The sequence below is a fragment of the Gallinula chloropus genome (assembly GCF_964237585.1).
Source record: "Gallinula chloropus genome assembly, chromosome: 12".
In the NCBI taxonomy this organism is placed as follows: Eukaryota; Metazoa; Chordata; class Aves; order Gruiformes; family Rallidae; genus Gallinula; species Gallinula chloropus.
The window spans coordinates 7,223,095-7,243,834 of record NC_140097.1 but is presented as its reverse complement, the minus strand read 5'-3'; the positions used below and the strand labels follow the sequence as shown (position 1 = coordinate 7,243,834).

At 44.5% G+C, this 20,740-nt stretch overlaps 1 protein-coding gene across 1 annotated transcript in view; it reads right to left on the bottom strand.

The window, feature by feature from the left end:
* MAGI1 (membrane associated guanylate kinase, WW and PDZ domain containing 1) overlaps positions 1–20,740 on the bottom strand; it is a 345,937-nt gene that overhangs the window by 18,679 nt on the left and 306,518 nt on the right. The window contains exons 12-15 of the mRNA XM_084269610.1: positions 19,390–19,421; positions 11,669–11,885; positions 3,100–3,191; positions 1,948–2,140 (exon numbers count right to left, since the gene is read on the bottom strand). Coding sequence (XP_084125736.1) covers positions 1,948–2,140; positions 3,100–3,191; positions 11,669–11,885; positions 19,390–19,421 — 534 coding nt within the window. The remainder of the gene's footprint in view (positions 1–1,947; positions 2,141–3,099; positions 3,192–11,668; positions 11,886–19,389; positions 19,422–20,740) is intronic.

Genomic DNA, 20,740 nt, shown 5'->3' with positions numbered 1-20,740 from the left:
AGGTTAAAGCTTGTGGCCCACAATCGCTTCTGCTTCTTGCTACTCATCCAGTTCCCCACAGTCCATTTGCACAGCTGAGTGCAGCATATTGCACTTGTCTCTACTGAATGGCTGCCTCCACTAATCAGGTCACTTCTCCCATCTGGTGAATCAAAATCAGGTTGAAGATCTTAAAAGCTGCAAAAAAGGAAAATAGAAGCCAAACAAGACCTAAACCTGAGACCCATCATCCAAAGAAAAAGAATTTGAAAATATTCTTGGATAGAAGTACCTGCCCACACTTACATACTCAAAGTATGTAGTAAACAGAGAGCATTCTACACCATAAGCATCCAGGAGTATAGACTTTACCCTATATGAATCTCAAGACACGGAGTACCCGTTCAGGTGAACAATCTTTTTCTACTGGCACATAGATGAGAGGAGAAATAAGGGACCAAAATTCAGGAAGAGGCTTCTCTACAAAGTTATGCTGGAATTTAAAATCCTGCAGAATGGAGAAGGAATCCTGAATAATTTATGCTAGAGTAAGTGTCCACATTTGAAATGACTTAGAAATAGCTCAGTCTGGAGTAACAAGCCCCAGAATGAAATATCAAGGGTTTTTAGGAAGACCTCTCATGAATCTAAATCTTTTATGGTAATTTCCAGACTGGAGGCTGTAAAACTGGACAGAAAATCTACATGCAAAAAAAAAATACTGAAATTCAGCTGCCCTTCCCCTTCTTACAGAAGCTCATCTCCTAAAGCTTCTCTCACATTGGCAGCTCTTTGTAAAGAATGAGAGAGGCTATTAGAGGAGAGACATAACCCAGCATTTAATTCACAATGGGAAGAAGGAAAGAAACTAGAAGTGAACATTTATTTAATGTTGTGCAGAAGGAGCTCAGCCCTGGATAAGCATACAGTGCTATTTTTTATTTCTACCCCTAAATTCTACTGTGGGCCTTATTTTCAACCTGGATGTTATTTTGATGCTCTTTAATCTTAAAGTACGTCACTGCCTATTTTTCTGCTGATGCCCAAACTTGAAAAGCTATATAATGTCCTTCCTTTTGAATGAGAGCTGAGCTGAATCCCACACTCAAGCCCTAAAGGGCCTCACAAGAGGCACCAACCCAGTGCTACTCTCCAATATTGTGCATAAGGTCACACACGTCATTTAGAGAGATCATGCTTTTGTCTTCATTTTCCTTGCTATCAGGATAATTTTGTGTCACTAATCTGCGTGCCACCAGGCAGTGTCACTTCTCTTTGCATCTCTGTCTTCCTGCCAGCTTGTTTTTGGTCCTTTTAGATGGTACACTTGTGCAGTGTGTGCACAGCGCCTAGCATAACTCAGCACACAGAAACCTCTCTATTACAACAAACACGCTGAACCTGCACTGTCAGAACCAATGACACTGAGAGGTTTGCATCCTGCTGTTGACCACATGTTGCAACCTCAGCTGAAGCTCCTCCTGTGCCTGGGACATTAAGCCATTGCACACCCTGATGCCCTCACTCATGGTCTGCCCTTGCTTCCCCTCCTGTGAACTCTTCAGCATCTTTTCCCTCACTCCCCATTTAAGGATGGCTATCAGGCAGCAGAGTTATTTTGGGAATTAAACAGAAAACACAGGCAGTCTGGCACAGTGTCTTTTGCTGCTTGAGTCCAACTAAAAATGTTCTGTTGCAACTGAACAGTTCCTTGTTTTAACAGAAGCCTTCACAAAGACTAGAGAAGTTGACAGAGACTGAGAGTCTTGACAAAATATTTGAAACTTATTTGATCAAAAGCAAAAAAAAAAAGACTAAAAGTAGGCAAAAGAGGAAGAATAACACCATATCCCCCGAGTTTTCCCAGTAGTACAAGGAGGAGCTTTATTTTTTTTGGTTTAAACCATTTGTTGAGCAGATGGAATCTGGCACGAAGATCTACCCCTGCGGAGCGACACGGCAGCCTACCTGTGTAAACCACTTTGCGCCTGACGGTCAGATTGACATGACCTTGTTTGGCTGCCTGTTGCATAAGCTGGACGACAAGCTGGTGTGATTTCCCAACAACGGGCGTCCCATCCACGCAGATCAGTTCATCACCCGATCGCAGGCGTCCGTCGGCATCAGCAGCACCCAGCGGTACAATGTGACCGATATAGATCTGATGGATTAGCACAAATAGGGGAAAAGGAATAAGGAAATCAAGGAGGGGGAAACAAAGTGATAAATGAGAACTAGCTCAACATCCAGCTGGAAGCAAGGGGCACTGGTAGTTAGACCCTGTTTAGTAGGGGAATTGTTGACAAATGTCCTGTTGGCCAGGAAAGCGGCTCCTGTGAAAGCAGCTCCACGTGAATACAGCCACATCATGGAACTGTAATAAATTGACAACTTGTTTCTTTAGGCAATCCATTCACTCTAATGACAGATAGCCTGGGGAAATGTGTTCAACTGGACAGTGACCAGAGAGGAAGATGGCTAAAAGCACTGAGGGTCCTGTCAGGGAGGCTGAGATTGAGTTATTCTTCCAGTTGCCTCTAGGGTTTGCAAGCCCCGTACCACCCGCCTGTCCACCAACTCAGTCTTCATTTCAGTCAGTTCTGTGGAGATACTTTAACATGAGAGGAATTCACAGCATCTCTTTCCATAAACGAGCAAAATATTTTGGCAGGGAAATATGTGGAAATGTATGCTGCTACTGTGTAGCTTTGACCTCTGGAGCACATGAAAGACCTCATGGTTTCAGCCTGACACCTTCCACAGGCACTGGGTTTATGGTAAAGACAGCAAGGAGGGAATTGAGCAAAACCTGACACTCTTAAGATCAAAATAGTTGGAAATCTGACATCCTTTCCTCAGTGTCCAGGCATTTTCAGACTTGTGTGTTTGCATCTGGGCTATCACAAGAACAGGGAATAGCAGGGGAAGCCAAACCCACTTCAATTCTGTAAGTTTTGGTTTGATTTTGAGAGGGATGGTGGGAAGGAGTTGCATGATAAATTCACAGCCTACTGGGTATTTTAATAGAGATGCCATGATGCCCTTCTGCATATACATGCCACTGCCATGATTCTGGAAGATGTCACGAATTAAAACAAGACCACTTCTGGATATACTCACAGGTTCTCCAGGCTCATTTCCACCTAGAATCCTAAATCCAAACCCAGTTTCCTTTCTCCATAGAAAGATATCCTGCTCTTGGTAATCTGGAACTGAAGAGAAAGAAGGAAAGCTGTAATTTTACACTTTCTAGGTGTTTAATTGTGACTTGCCATTTGTTTATCACTGTAATATTTCCTTCGATCAATATTAGCTTCATTACCCAGTGCAAAAGCCTCTTCCAAATCATCAATAAACAAACGTGAACAACAGAGGATCCCTCTGCCAGAAACAATACAGCTGCCACCTCTTTCATGGAGACAAAAGAGCCACTCGCTATGACTTCTACTGTTTAATTAACTTCTGCAAGCATAGTTTGCTATCTGCCTACTGACACTGCTTTAAATAACTGTGGGACAGATCCCCAGTTGGTGTAAAAGAGAAGGGCTTCGTTGAAAGCAAAGCATCAATCCTGCCTCTCTCTTGCTCGTGTATGGGCTCTGTAAAACCACTGAACAGACAAAACCAGCTGGAAACATAAAAAACCTCAACCTTACCTACTCATTAGTATGGAACACCAGCAAGGTTTTTACAATGAATATTGCATACAGTGAAGTACTAACCTTGAAGTGCGGTTGAACAGTAATGTTTTATATTAACTTATTCATGCTTGCTTTCATCCCTTTTTTAAAAATGCAAAATTAATTGCTAACATTAAATCATATCAGAAGACAACTTCAGGCTCATTTAATATTTATTGGTTAGTATCTGTAACATTGACTAATTTTGTAATGATCCCCTCCCAAAATTTATAATTGATGATAAAAAAAGATGTTCCTTTACAAGTCAGCTGCCTGTATCTTTACTAAAGAAACCAAAGTACGCTGTTGAGGAATGTAATTTAAATAAGTGCATATTCAGATACAGGATGCAACACATTTAATGAAACATCACCTAGCTTTCTGAATCTATGAGCAGATATACTCATTGTTTTCCATTGACATCAGTGTCAGCCTGGGCCCCAGTTGCATTTTACACCAGCAGAGCCTGTTGTGCAAAGGTCTAGGTCGAGTCATCTGGTGCTTTTCAGCATTAAGACTTTCAGTGAGCTCTGATGCTCTCTTCATTGACTCAACAGGTTTAAAATATAATATGATTTTAAGACCTGGGAATACTAAAAATTCAAAGAACAGGTGAGTGCTAAGGGAGCGATGTCTGCTTTGACATCTTCCATCAAAATGGTTTTACATATAATATTTTGACATTTTATTTACTTGCAATTATAAGCTAAGCTTGTTTAAGACCTGTTCACATCACCTTACTGAACTAGAGGCTAATTTTTGTCCGGATATGATTACAGAATAACCAGGTGATGAACACGCTGGAAGCCTGAGTGGTTCATCTGCTGAGGCGAGCTGGCTGAAGGCCACACAGCAGACCTTAGACAATGAATTAATTGGTGTTTGTCACTGCCTTCAGGAAGGGTGAGCGTGAAGAGCAGACACATTCGGAAGCATCTCTCCAGCACTTTGCAGGGTTTTTTGGCAAAGGCTGGCCCCAACCAGTTAATAGCACGCACTGGATCTGTCAGAGGCAAAATGGCTTCTGCAGAGTGCTTCAGCGTGGGCCTGTTTCCTCAGCATCTCTCAATATCTTCACATTTGTCAGCTCCCTGGTCTCACAGAATGATGCCTTATGTTCCTGGTTCAGGTACCAGTTAGCCAATTAATGGCTGCTGGAGATAACGGCAAGCCAAGGTGTAACAGTGGTGTCAAACCAAGGCAATAAAAAAAGACAAGTCTATACCCAAAGAAGCAAGTTCATTCATGTAACGCTCCTTCCACTGGAAGGATTACAGAGAGGTGAAACACGGATACAACAAACATACAGACAACACACATTTACAACCATCCCAACAAAACTCCTTTTACTGCTTTTCACGCCAACTCTGCAGTATGGTGATTCACTGGCACAGCCCAGAAAACCCCATCCACCTCTGCTTCCAAGCAGCTCTCCATACTGGAGATACTGGAGATTACTTCAGGTTCTCCATTATTTGCAGTGCTTCAGAGGAGCCACTTTCCTTACTTAAAGGGAAGTTTCATGGTGGTGGTGAAACTTTGTTGAAAATGAATGAGAAATGGCCTCCAGGAGTCACTCACTGCATCTCTCTTTCAGAAGAAATATATACATAGCCCAAACGGGCAAAACTTGCCAGTGGGCTCACCCTTAATGAATCCACACCACTTGGAGAGCATCGCAAAAGTAGTAAGAAGAGTTCTGCTGGGGCTGTAAGGAGGAATGGAGGGAGAGGCGAGTGCCACAGCCCTGCTAACGAGCCACACAGGCAAACTCATGAACGAAATGGGAACATGATATCCAAAACCCCCACCCTATCAACCCCGACGGCGACGAAATCCACTGCTAGCCAGTACACAGTAAAGCAAGTGCTTTGCACCTTCGTGGCTAACCTTGGCGTATCGCCCTGCCAGACTCTCTTGGTGATGGAGAGCCCCCCGCCACAGAGCAGCAATGACACCAGAACAAGACATCACAAGACACAGATACATTCTCGGCACAGTCTTACATTCTCCAAAACTGGTGGAATTGATTTCTCTCTCTCTCTCACCCTTGCTCAGTCCAGCTGCAGGCGAAGGTGACATAGCTGCAATATTAATTTTACAATTTTGCAAAGCGTAATGTATCTGCTTACTTGTTAGTTCATTTAGCTAATTTTCACTATATGGATCATGTTAGGCTTTCATGCAAATAATCACTAAGGTTGTAGCCGCTATGGATTACGACATACTAAATTTCACATCTATTTGCAGGTGCCTCAGTGCATATGGATATATAATACACACACCCACGTACGAAGTTACACATCTATGGCACATGCATGCAGGTGTATCTGCAGAACACTTTTTGTTCCTCAGAGGAGGAATCTCTTTGAAAACACCTTAAAAGTACTTTTCTGTGAAAAAATTACAACCATCATGACACAATTAGTTTTCCAAACGGAAATATCATTGTAATGTAAAAAGAATTTCTCGATACTTGGCGGTGAACAATGAACACAGTCCTTAATTAGAGGTCATTTTAATCAAATGCTCCTAGATAAACATTAACAATTATCTTACATGTTATATATTAAGAAAATCTGCCCAGTGTGATATCAGTTTCAAGAAAAGAGGGATTCAAAGAGAATCACTATGAGTTTGCTTTAGTCACTAGCTCATTTGAGACAGTAGCACTTTCAATGACTCAGAGCTTGGCAAAGTACAAAAGTTTTAAGGCCCAGATTCAGCAAAGTATATAAGAACAAACTTGCAGTTAAGAGTGAATAGTCTCACTGAGGCTGATGGAGAGTTTCAGGGTTGAGAAATCCTGTGGTTTAGCCATAAATCTCAGGAGATTCCACATCTGCAGGAAAGCCCAGTTTTCTACACTATCCCACTGCAGGAGAATTCCAGTTCTTCTGTCTTTTCCATTTCATAACCCTTTCTGGTGGTCTGGAAAGCTTTTGAAAGATGGCTTTAGCACATCCTTGAAGAGAATATCAGATCCTGACACTGAAGTCAGGAGAAGGTGCAATGCCACAACTGAGCCACGGACCAGGCTGGTGCCAGACAGACATCAGCAAAGTCTGCCCACAACCCAGCTCCATCCACAGCTCAGCAGACTTTGCAACTCACACAACGTGCTGCAAGTACTAGGGTCCTTTTTAGCAAGACATCCTCTAAGGGCATGGTCACATCTGTGTGCCCAACTGTTTGTCTCCTATTAATATAATAAGAGGACATAACCCTACCAAGGGGCTTTTACTACTATCATCTTTAAAGTCAGTCTGATCAGAAAGCGGCTGCAATTTCCTGAAAGTATTTTTCTTTTCTGTTTTAGGGGGAAAATATCTAATGTTTGGTATCATTGTGCAAATATTTTTAATTCTATGTAATTGCTGGTGAGTGAATGCTACACACTTGGGGTCAAGACTTGTTTGTATTATTTTAATTAGATTTGGGGAGAGAAAATCCTACCAAATAAATTATGTGCCTGAAAATAAAATTCAAATATTAACAATAACTTAGAATATTTTAAAAGCTTTGAAAATTATCTATCATGTTCTGCTTTACTTTTAATTAAATGCTTAAGCCCTTCAAAGGGATTCATTAACACATCTGCAATTCAGATTAATTCGTTTTGTCACTGCTGTTTTGACAGATGGCCATATGTAGGATACGGTATTTTGCAAAGCAATCAGGCCACATGAGAAAAATTTGACAACAGATTGCGTTAATCTTTAAGGAAGTTTAATAATACATTGAAAAATAAGAAGCATATTATAAAAATATATTTTCAATAAAACAGTGCAAGATGGCAGAATTGTGGTTCTCTGATAAACTACTCGGTTACTGTTTCTCTGAGTGTTTTTCATGTATGTCATTCCTGGATCTTGGAAGCACATCAGTGTTTAAACCTCAAGGGTTTGTCCTTCTCTGTGATTCATACGTACACAACTCCCACTAGCAGCACTGAGTTACCCATAAAGAGGAGCTCAGGCAGCTAAAACTCAGCACCAGCGAAGACCGCGTTTGCTGCTGCCACTGAATGATGGGGTTTCAGACTCGACACAAAGCCGGCTACTCTCAAAAGTCTTAATCCAGCAAAGACTGTGAGTCTGGGCCAGATTGCAGCACAGCATTTGAGCTCAGCCTTAGCCTTAAAGCATCCAAGTCCCTGTGGGTTTACAGCTTGAAAATAAGCTTCCTTGGAGCAGAGCCCAAGCGCTCAGCACCTTGCAGGCATGATCCCCTCACCCCGGGGAGCTGCACGTGAAGGAACTTTAGCCCTTCACATGCATAAAGTTGCAGTTCTCATCTACTGCCACTCAACCAGAGTCCAGGCATGGTTATGGAGCCATTGTTGAGCTCTATTATTATTTCTAGCTTAATTTTCCTTCTTGATTTTTTTTTCCTGTCTAAACAGGCAACGTCTGTGGCTCTCCTCCGCAGAATCCAAGCACTTCCTGACATTAAGATGCATTGGGTAAATAAAATGCTTTTACAAAACTACAGATTCTCTAGTGCTTTCAAACCAAATTCTGCTCTACCAACGGCTTCAGTGAGACGAGTCACTTAAGTCAAATATAGTCTTTTTCTATGAAATGCTGATGCAAAGAATACTCAAGGAAAGGAAGAATGCACTTCACCAAGTCTAAAAAATTTAAATGTTGCCTCTGTGCTTTCCGTGTCTACATCATTATTATTATTAATGTTAATAACTGTGGGATGCACTCCCAGTGAAAAAGGCAGTAGGTGGTCATTATAGATTCAGTACTTCTTAGAAACATCCTGGAGACGATGTATTCATGTAACGAATGAAACCTCTTTATATTATTATTTTTAGATGGGGGAAAAAAAATCTGTCTGGGCTAGGGCTAATGAATTCATCTTTTTGTGTCAGCTACACTTGAAAAATTGCACTATGTTCTCTTTATACTCGACAATTTCACAATTGGGACGAAATAAAACACTGAGGATGATCTAATGCTCTAAAATTCCGTCTTTTTTAGCTTCATCACATACTTCAGCACAAAAGCTTGTTGCTGTTTTTCAGTCCACTTGTTGGGAATTCAAAACCCTGCCTCTCAAAAGAACATCTTAAAATCCTTCTCAGGCTTCAATATAAAATTTAAGGCCATTAATCAACAAAGAGCACGCGTTGCCTGGGCAGCAGGGAGAGCTGAACTGGGGCTCCTTGGGCAGTGGGGGGCTTCTAGGACCCACCGAATGCCCCAGTTACAGGATGCACTCACCAGCACTGGCATCAGGGGAGCATCCTCCCGCTGTCCATTAGGTATTTCTTTAGTTCTGCTCATGTCTTCATCAGAAGAATGCAGAGCAAGTCACAACTAGCACCCAGAGCTCTGGACATCACAGGAGAGGAGACGCTAACCTCCGTCCCAAAGCCAAAGGGAATGGGTTCTCAAGCAAAGAAGAAAGTGATGATATGACTGTATTGCCACCAGCCAAGGAAGGCACTGGAGTTCAACTGAACTGCAGCTGGGTAAAACCCAAAGAACAGCACACGTGAAGCAGACAGATGGTGAAACTGGAGGCCCAGGGAATGGCTTCTCCCATCCCACAGTCTGGTGCTCCATGTCAGCAGAGCTTCCTACGAGTGGTCTGAGCGCCGTGCAGAAGGAGCCTGGGCTACACCAGGAAGTGAGTCTGAGAGGGATGATTCACGTTCAGAACGGAGCAGCCACCAATTGCCTGCTTTTAAAACAGACATAGGGAAAGAAACACAGTTGCTCACCGCAAGCTCACGGGCCAGAAAAGGTACTGAACCATCATCTCCATTTGTGAGACTGGCGAGAAGGATTAAAGGTGAAGGCTTAACGAGGGAAGGAGCAAGAGCTGACCACTGACTTCTAAATAAAACCAGTCACACTTCAGGATCAGACTGCAACAGGTGACAGGGCATTTCCAACTGTATAAGATACACTTAGACTGTATCTTTCCTGCTTTTCTTCACCTTTCATGAGGCACAGCAAAGCCACATCACAAGGTACGAGTGCAGGTTAATCCCCAGGGAATGTGTTTCACTCCAGCTTCAGGGCGGAGATTCATAGGCTATTGGACATTGCTAGTGGCACATGCTTCCAAGGAGACACAACCATTCTGCACAAACCCTCTATCTGTGAAACCAAGAGATCTCAGATAACACCTTACTGGAAAGGAAATGGAACAAAAAAGGTGGTAGACAATCTCTGATGTTCAAACAGGGAGGTGTCATCTGGTAGAGAGGCAGGAAGGACCGAAGCGATAGAAGAGGATCAAGCCCACCACAGAAACGCTGGATCATGGAAAGGTGAGACAAGGCAGCTGAAAGGGTGCAGCTGATCTCAGTCTAGAAAAGCCCCAAGCAGAGAGGACTGTGGCACGGGGAGGGATGGGGTATGGGAAACCAACAGGTCAAGAGACAGTGAAAAGGCCTCTGGAAGGACTCTCACTACAGACAAGGATAAAACCTCTAGGAGATACCTGCAGCCATTGAGGAAAGAGGGAGGATTTAGCACAAGGGGCCGGAGGTGGACACAGAAGGGCAATTGGCTGCCTGTGCACTTCAGGATTTCTCTGGCTCAGCCTCAGGTTTTATCGGGAAAGACAGGCAGGAGCTACAGCTGCTAAGCTGATACTAATGACTAATTAGTATGAGTTAAACAGTTAATTAGAAATTAGCTAAGTAGCTGCAGGGGGTCAGAGGCAATGCCAGCACAGTGCCTATGGGAACCACATGAGCTGAGCAAGGGTGCTGCCGATGCCATGGGACAGCGATGGCCTCAGCCTTGTCCGCCCAGGCAGAAGGAGGAGCTCTGCCTGCAGCTCTACGGGGCCAAAGAGCCACTGTCCCTTGGTTCTCTGCCCCTTTTTCCTATTCCAGCAAGACACACGTCCAAGTCCATCCCTGCAGCTCTCTGTAGATGAGCACGACCTGGCCCAAGAGCCGGCAGGGTCAGCGTGCCTAATCCCTGAGAAGGGAAGGAGCGCAGCGCACAGAAGCTGAGACACCTACAAGCTGCGTTGCCGAGACATTCAATCTGAAGAGATGCATCTTCAGCCAAGAAGCTGTGACTCATGATTTCATTTTTCCAGGACATAAGATTTCAAAGTGATTCATTTGGTCAGGAAAAAAACAGTCCTACCATTTTTCATGCTGGGGTAATGTTCATTTCATACTGGTTTTACCAATTTCCAGTTAGCACTATAAAAATCAGACTCCAGGTGATACTCTTTTACAGCACCAGAACTTTGCAGCTCTTTTTCCTGTGACTAAAGTAACTATGGCTTTTGAAAATGAACCTAATAATCCTAACTGCTTCCTTAAGAAGCTTTTATAGATTTGATCATCTTCAGCAGTGCAATTAAAGTGAAGCCAGCATGTTTATTTTGTTTGCAGGGAAGAACCTGATTGAAACCGTATTTATAGTCTTGGAGCAGAGTCAAAGCCCTGCTGAACTATTAGCCAAGTGTGCAGATTATTAATTGCCATAAAAGCCACTCAGAATATGCATGTGATATCTGCATTGTTAAAGTGTCCACTCTGGTCAAAGTAAAACAGCTCAGCTGGATTTTCTCCTCCCCAGAGTGAGACTGGAAAGCATCTGATATGAATTTCAGCAAACTAAATACTTCCCCTCCTTACTGAATTTTTTATGTATATCAGACAATGAGCCTCAACCTCAAAAACAGACCTTAGGACCTGGATAACAAACTTGGAATTTCTCCTTCAGCTACATGTAAAAGCAAAGAAAAAGAAAATGATCTTTAATTTTACAGGGATTTTTTTTTTTTTAAATTAAGCTTTGGTCTAAGTGCTCTTTCCTAGAGATGATCGAAATTCATTCCCCATCAGAGAGGAAAATTCACCTCTATCAACTAGATATCACTGACAGATAGCAAATTAACAAACTGAAGCCTTATATTTTTCAACATAAATCTCAAAGATTCAGTTCTTTGCAAAGAAAATATACAGAGAGCAGCTGCCAGAGCCGTAGCCTTAGCAACCACACCTGCTTCATACTCACGTCGGCTTTCATACATGCTCCTGGACTGGGCCCAGATTTTGAATGGATCTGGCTTTTTCTGCCCAGAACTGTCCGGTTGATCCGCAGCCGGCGCCTCCGCGGCCGTGTAGTCCGGCAGCACCTGCGTACTGTGAATGGGGGAAGCGGTGTGCCCGCTGCGGTGGCTGGAGACGCTGTGCTGAGAACTGTTTTGGCTGTCTTTCCTTTCAAGTGGTTGCTGTAAGGAAGAAAGCGAGTGGAAAGAGAGAGAACAGACGGTTATTGGTCTTTGAGTGGGTGTTTTCCATCAATTTTTCTCCCTTCTTTGATCAGGGTTTCTGCATGCACATAAGTAAATATATAAATCACAGTTTTGCTGCCACCAGTTAATGCTGGGTACAGTTAAATTCCCCAATGACAGATTTTGATAGGCAGACTGACAGAAAGAGATATGCAAAACAAAGTCATTTATCATAAAAAATCATGCAGTTCTCCATGTCACACACAAAACAAATCTAAATCTCATTACAGGTTACTAGTTTCAGCACACTTATTTTTTCCTACATTAAGGCAGAAAAACTCTATAACCTTCTAACATCAAGGTCTCACTTGAGCCTGCAAGAGAAAGGCAAAACTACCAGATTTCACTGGGAAAACTTAAAGAGTCCCTCTGAAAAAGATTCAAGCACAGCCCTCACTATGAAAGATCACTTCTTGTCTGCAGCTCTCACAACCCCCACATCACAAGTGGGTGGACAACAGAGTACCACTTTCTTGTCTCTGCTTCCCAGAGCATCCACAGGTTTACAGCAGACCTTCACAAATGTGAAAACATCTATTTGCAGTTTGATTTCCTTGTTTTAATTCAGCATATTAAAACCAGGGGAAAAAATGCTTCCACCTAAATTCAAGGCTTACCCAAAAGCAGTATGTCAAGAGCTCTGTCTGCTCAATATTTAGCTAAGCAGGGTACATAATTCTTAACTCAAATTCACAATGGTGTGCTCAAATGAAGCACAAGTCACATTTGCATTGCTGGGATTTGTACTACTCAATATGCAGCCAAATCCTCCTTCAACAAGAGCTCCCCAAACTGTACAGCAAATGCTTTTTAATGCTCTTTTGAGATGACCTTGGGTTGGCATCAAGGTCGAGCCCAATCTCCCACCTGCTCCAGCACAGGGAACTGGCACATTCCCGAGGCTGCTGTGAGGCAGAGGGCGGCTAGAAAAATAGCATCCTACAGGTTGTTTTTACAACCTCCACCATTTCCTGGCTAAAAGGGCTGAGCCAGTCCCCCCCAAGAAACCTCAGACAAAAATGTAAAGCCTCCTGCTGCCAGGGGTTGCCTGAACACATTGCAACAGGCATCTCTGCTTTCAGGGACTTCTTCACAGGAAACCAAGTGGGGCTGAGGAAAAAAGCTGGCAGCAAACACGGTGCAGATCAGCACAGGGGGATGGGGTGCACACAAGTCAGGGGACCCCCTCCTTCCCTCTGAACACAGAGCTCCAGGCAGCCAATACTCCATCATCACAGGGCTGAATCAATTACACAGCAGAAAGTCACCGTACCAAAGTGCCCTCTTCTTCAGTCTTAAGAGTATTTTTTCCTGGGGGTTTTTTTGGTGTTTTTTGTAAAAGTTGTGCATATTTTTAGGTTTACACTGAGGAAAAAAAAAATACAAACCAGCTCCAACCACCCAAATGACTTTGAACTCACAGCCTTACATCTGAGCTGTTGATCCACTACCAGCGTTTTTTTAAATGATATCTGGATCGACTAGAATATGAAATTGCCTTTGTCCTTTAAAGCAATTTTGAACAAAGCATACCTGCTGTGATTACTCATTGCAGACTTTCAAATACAAATACCTGAACCAATTTCAAAACATTTTTAGCTTTTTAAGTGGTAAAAGAAGCTAATTCACATGCAGCCCTTCAGTTTTTAAATGAAGTCGTTTTAAAACATCTATGCTGTGGATAATCACTCCTTTGTAACTTAAAAATAACAATAATAAAAAACAAACAAAAAAACCCCCACTTTACAACTCTCAGTCCAGCCACCTGGATTATTTTGTTTGTTTGGCCAAACTACTAAAATCAGTACAAGCATCCTGTGAAACTTCAGGCCAATCTCACTGGAAATTGCTGCTTTACAGACGTTGGAGTACAGGGACTAAAATGTGAAGGTTTATTCAGCCCTTGGGGAAATGTTGAGGCCTCTGAAAACATTCTGATTTAAGAAGAAAAAACTTCCAACTTCAGAAAGTTTTCTCACTTTATGATACAAAAGGTCTAAATACCAAACCAACTAAGAATCCTGTTTTGTATCTGGGTTGCAAATGAAAAGTGTCAGAGTGTCTCAAGTAAAACTACCTTGAATTAAACTAGAGTCCCAGTTGCAAATACACAATTTGCAAGAAATAAGGGGAAACTTCTTCAGGGGGACAGTTGCTTTTCCAAACAGTAAGTCCTTTGAAAAGCCTGAAACATCTTAGTTTAGGAGCTGATGAGGCAAACAGAGGAAGAGCACACAACCATTGCAATAATGAATCTATGTCATTAAAGGAATTCAAGACAATGTTAATGGACTTTAACATCACCAGATGTGGTCACAAAGGTGCTGTAGCTGCTTCAGCACACAAGCAGGATGACTTGCAGGGTTTGACTACTCTACTCTCCACGATGCTCTTGCAATGCGTACTGCCCAGATGAAGTCTGTGCCTTGGTCCAAAGGCAGAGCTTTCCCAAGAGACCTGAGCTGATGATATGCCAATGGAAGGTTGGCTTCTCTATCTCATGCCTTGTTCCTAAGCTTTAGAGCCAATCCTCCTGGGTCTGGATCTGACTGTGAGGCTCTATCAGCTCCCACATGGTCAGGAAAGGAGGTAAATCAGGGCCAGATGAGCACGGGGCTGTCTGGTGACAGACTTCTGCACACCCTGAGATGCTGAGCATGTTTTTCAGTGCAAAGTAAAGCAGATCATGTTGACTTCTGACAGTAGCTACAAGAGCATGGGGCACTGAACTACCCAAGTCAGCAGGAGCACCCTTGACCCTCCGGAGTCTATGACCATCTCCAGAGCTGGTGATAAGCATAAACAGCTTGCCAGAAATATTACCTCTCAACCAAAAGTAGCTAGAAATCAAGACTACGATGGCTACCTGGAGCCCATTCAGGCAGACTGCACACTCAAATACAGGTGATTAAAAATCCCAATCACACTGGTCCTGTATTACAGGCACAACAAAACAACTACTTGGAAAGCTGGAACTTTTTTTGCCCTACCCAAGCCCCAGGTTTCAGATGCAGTTGAGGGATGCCTGTGCAGTGCCAACTTCCCTATGCCCTTGCTGAAACTTTAGGGTGAAGAGAAGGTGCTATTGGGAAGAAGGTTTTTTTCCAGCTGCCCTTTCCCCACTAGCTGAAGTTAAAAGTCAGTGTGGCCCAAATTTCTGAGTGGGGCTGTGGGGGCAATTGCTGCAGAAGAAGGGGCAGCAGTGGTCAGGGTCTGGGCACAGATCAGCTTTCCAGGATTCCTTCCCTCTGCACAATCCCATTTGCAGCCATGGGCACTGCATTTGCCGACTTGAAAGGCAGCTTCTCCCTCAGCAGAGGGGCTGAGTGAGCCCACACTGAGCACCACATCGTCCTCTGGTTGCAGGGAGGGAAGAAAACAGCCCAGGCAATGTCAGCTGGGGAGCTTGAGGCTGCTGTGCTTCAAAAGGAGAGAGAAGAAAAACTGCTTACAAAAGTCTCCAAGTGCCTGTAAAATGTGTCAGAGACTCACACGGCAGAGAGCAGTTTGTCATTCCTGCTAAATGAAAGAGTAATTAAACGTTACTTTGTACAGTGACTGCTAAAATAGCCGATGCCCATGACCCGGCTGAGAGGTGGCTGCAGGCAGAGATGGGACACTAATTGTTCACAGCAGTTGTGTATGTCTGTGTCAGGCAGAGAGAAACCCACAGCAGAAGAGGCGACAGCGGCAGGGAGCACATCCTGCGGCACGAACGGACACCAAAGCTTTTTGGCACAGGGTTCTCCAGGCATTAAACTGCGAGAGGGAAGAGTTGCTGTGGTTTCCTCCCACTGCATTTCAAGGTGGGGAGGAAAAAAATGGTCTCTGTAAGGAGAGATGTGTTGTATGAATGCTCAGGCTATGGAAACTACTTCTCCCCTTAACAAAAAAGGACATCAGCAGAGCCCAAAGTGCTGCCTATCCACCCAAAATATGTGGCAAGTCTCCTGTCAGGGACAGCCTGTGGATAAGAACTGCATTTTTGGCCACAACTCAGCTATGCTGACAATGTATTTATTTACACCCAAAAGAAAAATTAGATTTTTGGAAGAGCTTAGCACTTCCTTCCCCCTGCAGTGATCCCGTCTTCTGATGATCTAGCTGCAGATTTTGTGCTCTGGAGCATATTGAGGAAGCTGGCTCTGGCAGCGGCAGCGAAGCGAGCTGGAAATGGGAATCTTTGCCCCCTTGTGGACTATTTCGATGGAAGCAAATGGGGAAAAAAAAAGAAAAAAAAAGTTTGTTTCTATTCATGTTATGGCAGGATAAACAGAGGGAAAAATCTCTACACTAGAGAACTCGCACCCTGAAAATGTAGATCCGCAGCGAGTCAATGCCAAAATATTATCCATTTTAATCTAAAGAAGAATTGATGGGAAGCTGAAAAGAAACAAGCAGCACAGAGAGCTGCTGTGAGCGTGGCCTCCATGGGGGAAAGGAGGAAGAAAGGACTTGGAAGTGCCCAGTCCCATGTACGGCTGCAAACTTTTTTTTAAAACTAATTTGGTTCTTCCACCAAGTTTGAAAAACTCTCCTTAAAAACTGAGAAAAAGCAGCTCATCAGAAGGTACACACAGGCTGGAAAACACAGGCTAGGAACTGGGCTCAATGGAGGAAAATATTCCCAGATGGTAACGCAGCCTCAGCATTAACAAAACTCTTCAAGAGGCTGAAACATCTCTTCCCAGCCAGGAGGTATTCAACAGCCTGAAGTTGGCCTTTTGGGACTATGGGATTGGGGCTGATAACTAAAAATAGGGTTTGTTTGAGCATGAGACAGCAGTTGGCATAAGTCGGGAGAGTGTCCAGGCTCTGGGAAAGAATACAAGGTAATAAGAGAGGACTTGTCCTTTCGCTGAGTGAAGCAGAGGAGGATGGAGACCTGAGATGTCTCTTCTCTGATGCAGCAGGAAGAACAAAGAACAAGCACAAGTTAAGATCAGGCCAACTGCTCCTGGCCTGGATGCTTGCTGTCCTCTAACTGCAGCTTATTTATTAATCAAGGAATGCTGGAAAACAGTCCCTCTGTATCAGGGAAAGGGAGCCGGGGAAACAGGGAGCACATTCAACCCAAGCACCTCGGCCAGCCGTGCAGCGCTGGGGACAGCCCAGGGGTGCACAGCTCAGCTGGCAGCACCCACATTCACCCAAGAGCTGCAAGTGCAGCAAACCATCCCCGGGAAATGCTAGGGTAGGGGCAAGAGACAGCATCCCAGGCGAGGAGCATGCCAGCAGAGCAGGGCTGGCTCTCCCCTGCAAGGACAAGAGTAAGTGGGAATCTCCATAGCCAAAAGAGCCGAGGAGCCCCGACCCTGTGACTGAACCGAGGAAGGAAGATGTTAGGCAATACCACTCTTTTTGACCATTGGAAAGCTCTGATGTGGGACTAAGCCCATCCCAGACAGCCCCAAGGAGCTTCCTCCTCTGCAAAGGGCTGCTCCAAGGCACTTCGCTCCAGGTTTCCGTGCTCAAGCCGTGCACATCACCAGTGCCTGGGAAGGAAGGAGCGGCTGTGCCGGCTCCGACACGCTCTGCTCTGCTCCTCTGAGGAGCGGTCGGTAGTTGGTCATTAAAGCTGCCGCACAATGCGGCAGTGTAAAACATCGCTTGCTAATTGCTGATGCAAATGAACCGGTGTGCAGGCAGGGGGAATAGGAGGCTCTGCTTTTGTGAGTCCTCTCCTCTTTAGAGGCAACAGCACCGCCTAGGGCCGTAGTAAAAATTACTGAAGGGACCCTAAACCAAGGTGAAAGGGTTCGGGAGAGCCATGCATGGGAATGGGACTGCTTTCCCAAGGCTGACTGGCTTGTCAAAGCAAACAGTAGGGAGAAATCTGCTGTTGCAGAGCTACACCTGTTTGCAAGCAGTCTCTTTGTTCACTGAGGCAGGATTATCCTGACACGGATTTAGATGGTGCTCAGATTTTCACGCTGCATCGCTGCCAGCCAGAAAGGTGACTGACACAGCAGGATCCCGCTTCACCCGATGCCCAATGTGCATGTGGCCGAGCAGGAGCCTCCACGCTCTGAAAAGCCTGAGACTCATTGATCGGGGCTGGTTTAATGACAGGAGTTGGAGTCCAGATCAAGCAGAGTGACTCCTGCTCTGCCCGGGGTGGGGGAAAAAGTGCAGGCAGCGAAAGGAAGCGTGCCAGCCGCGTACGTATTTTACACACTTGCTTCTGTTTCACCGAAGGCTGAAATAATCTCAGCTTATGAGACAGAAGCGAGTGTGCAGGGTCTGACGTGCCTGCGATCTGCGAGGGAGCACACCCCGCACTTCTGCCTCTCAACATTAATGCGAGCTGACAATGGTAGAGGCCTGGGCTCACGTGACTTTAATCAGCGCTGCCCTAAGCCATCAGAATCACATTAATTATTTCAGGGCTTTCTTTTTGGATGAACAGAGAAGTCGCATTAAAAAAAGCGGGAGCCTTCTGCTCAGCCCTTTCGGAAACCTCTTGCCCAGGTTTGCAGTGAGGTGAGCTGCGCCCAGCTGCAGTTTTTGGCACCCACCAGGGACTGTCGGTGGAAGTTTCACACCGTCTTGCAACACAGCAAAGACCTCATACACACACTTTGCTTCCCCAACACTACCAGGAGAGAGAAATCTCTTTTTTTTCCCCTCCCTCCCTGTCAACAGCTAACTGGAAACTTTTGAGCTTTAAGCATTCTATTTCCTTTAAAAATAAAACATTTCCTTTTGTCGCATACAAATAGCATGTTAATTTCTTCCGCAATATCATACACAGAGCTTTAATGATACTTTAGATCGTGGCTTCCCTGCTATTAAGCTAACATGTCATCCAGGTTACAGCTTTACATGGAAATCAGATCAAAAGGGACAAGAAAATACCACTCAGTTTTGTTTTTTTTAAAAATAAGGAATCGCACACCTGCAGCACAACCCTGCTCGGTATGAAAATGCCTCCAGAGCAAACACTTGGACAGCTAACTGTATTCCCCAGGAACCGTAATCATGCTTCATTCGTGCTTTGTCTCTCTCAACAAGGTGCATGCTTTCCCATTCCGTTAATAATTCAGCCAAAGCTACTCAAGAAAACTCAGGGAGTTAATGGAAAAGGTTGGTGCCTCCGAGCACCCGACAGGAATTGCTATCTGGCTAGAAGGTGGAGCCTCCCATCTTTCCAAAAGGAAACAATAGCTTTTTTGGGGGGGTAAGTTAAAGGACAGAGAAGCTCAACTGTCAGGGAAAGAGGATCTGTAAACCTGAGGCTTTATTTGCAAACAAGTCTCCCTTCCGTACTGCATTCCTCTTTCATCTCCCCATGCAGCGGGAGCCGTGCAAGGTAATAATCATGGTTGCAACAGAAAGACAACTTAAAACAATCGAGACCCACAAAGAAAACAAACCGAACTCATTCCTTTCCCCTTCAAAGCAGACAGACAGACAGAAACAGTAGCTGAAAAGTGCTTACCGACTTTGGGCTCTTCTTTGGGACCGGCAGTCCTGAAAAATGGCAACAAGGGAAAAATAAACATTAGCATCTAAAACGTTACCTTCCCTTAAAGAAAAATCCCTAGGTGTATCATCCGAACGTAGCCATCTGCAGAGTTATGTCAGCTTTCGCTCTCGCATCGGAGTTACCAGTCTGTTCATATCGAATCAAAGCACAGGGAGAGGGAGAGCGAGCGGGAGACGGGAGCGGGGAAGAGGGAGCAGGGAGGGGGGAGAGCTCTATCTGCATTAGCTATGCTGACTTGTGCTGCAGCAGCCGGGAGGCTGGGAGAGAGAAACCCACAGCCCTCAGCGCCCGCTGAAACCCAGCGCTCGGGCAGAATCTCAAATGCTCCCCTGGATTATGGGAGACTTAGCTTACAATTAAGCCCAGGCTATTTCCTTTTGACGCGATCGCCTCGGCGATTTTATCAGACCAATCGCGGCGGCGCAGGGGGAACAGGTTGATTTTTTAAAAAGTATTTCTCTAGAAATAGATTTTATTTCTTTTTTTTTTTTTTTTTTTTTCCAAAAGGAAAATGTGAGCCGGGAGACGCGGTCTGGGCAAAGGAAAACAAAAGCATGCGGAGGAATAAGCTTCTATCCCTAAAAATGGGAATCTTAGTGAGGGAACAAGCGTTTTCCCACCTGCCCAGCCTAAGTGCAAATCTTTGAAGCACAGAGATTTTATCTGTTAGTTGCAATTCCAGAGAGCTGAGGCTCTAAAACAGCACTGCAAGTGTCCTGACCCTTGGGGGGATGCTGGGGAGCTTGGAGAAGGGGGGCTTAAAGACAGGTTGCAGTTGATACAAAGGAAGCAACAACCGTGAGGGTACAGGAGAAGGTTTCTTCAAGGACAATTTTGCATTTTGGAGCAGCCTCTTACCCGCTCTGTGATGAGCGAGAAAAACCAAGTGGGATTTCTATCAACTGCTTCTGCACATAGCTCAATTCCCAGCGGCAAAGGAGACGCTCGGCCAGGGATTTACCTACAACACAGGAAAAGCTCTTTCCTGGGCATTTTGCAAACCACCCTCCGCTGCTGGAGGAGAGGGAACTCCCTGTGTTTTGCTCCGTGTGGTACTCCAGAAAACAAACATATAAACCACACCAGAAGATTACACTCCACATTAAACGCTCAGCAATTCAGATGTTTGAAATCTGCTTTTGTCTTTAGGATGTGATTTATGTGGCATTTATGCTGCATTATGTTTTCTACTTTATGCATTTTGTTTGTGCTAAAACCCCTGCCCTCCTCTAACTTTTACACGTAGAATAAAATAAGCGATGCGAGTGAATTACAAATCTGTCTAGGAAGAAGCTCGTTTTAA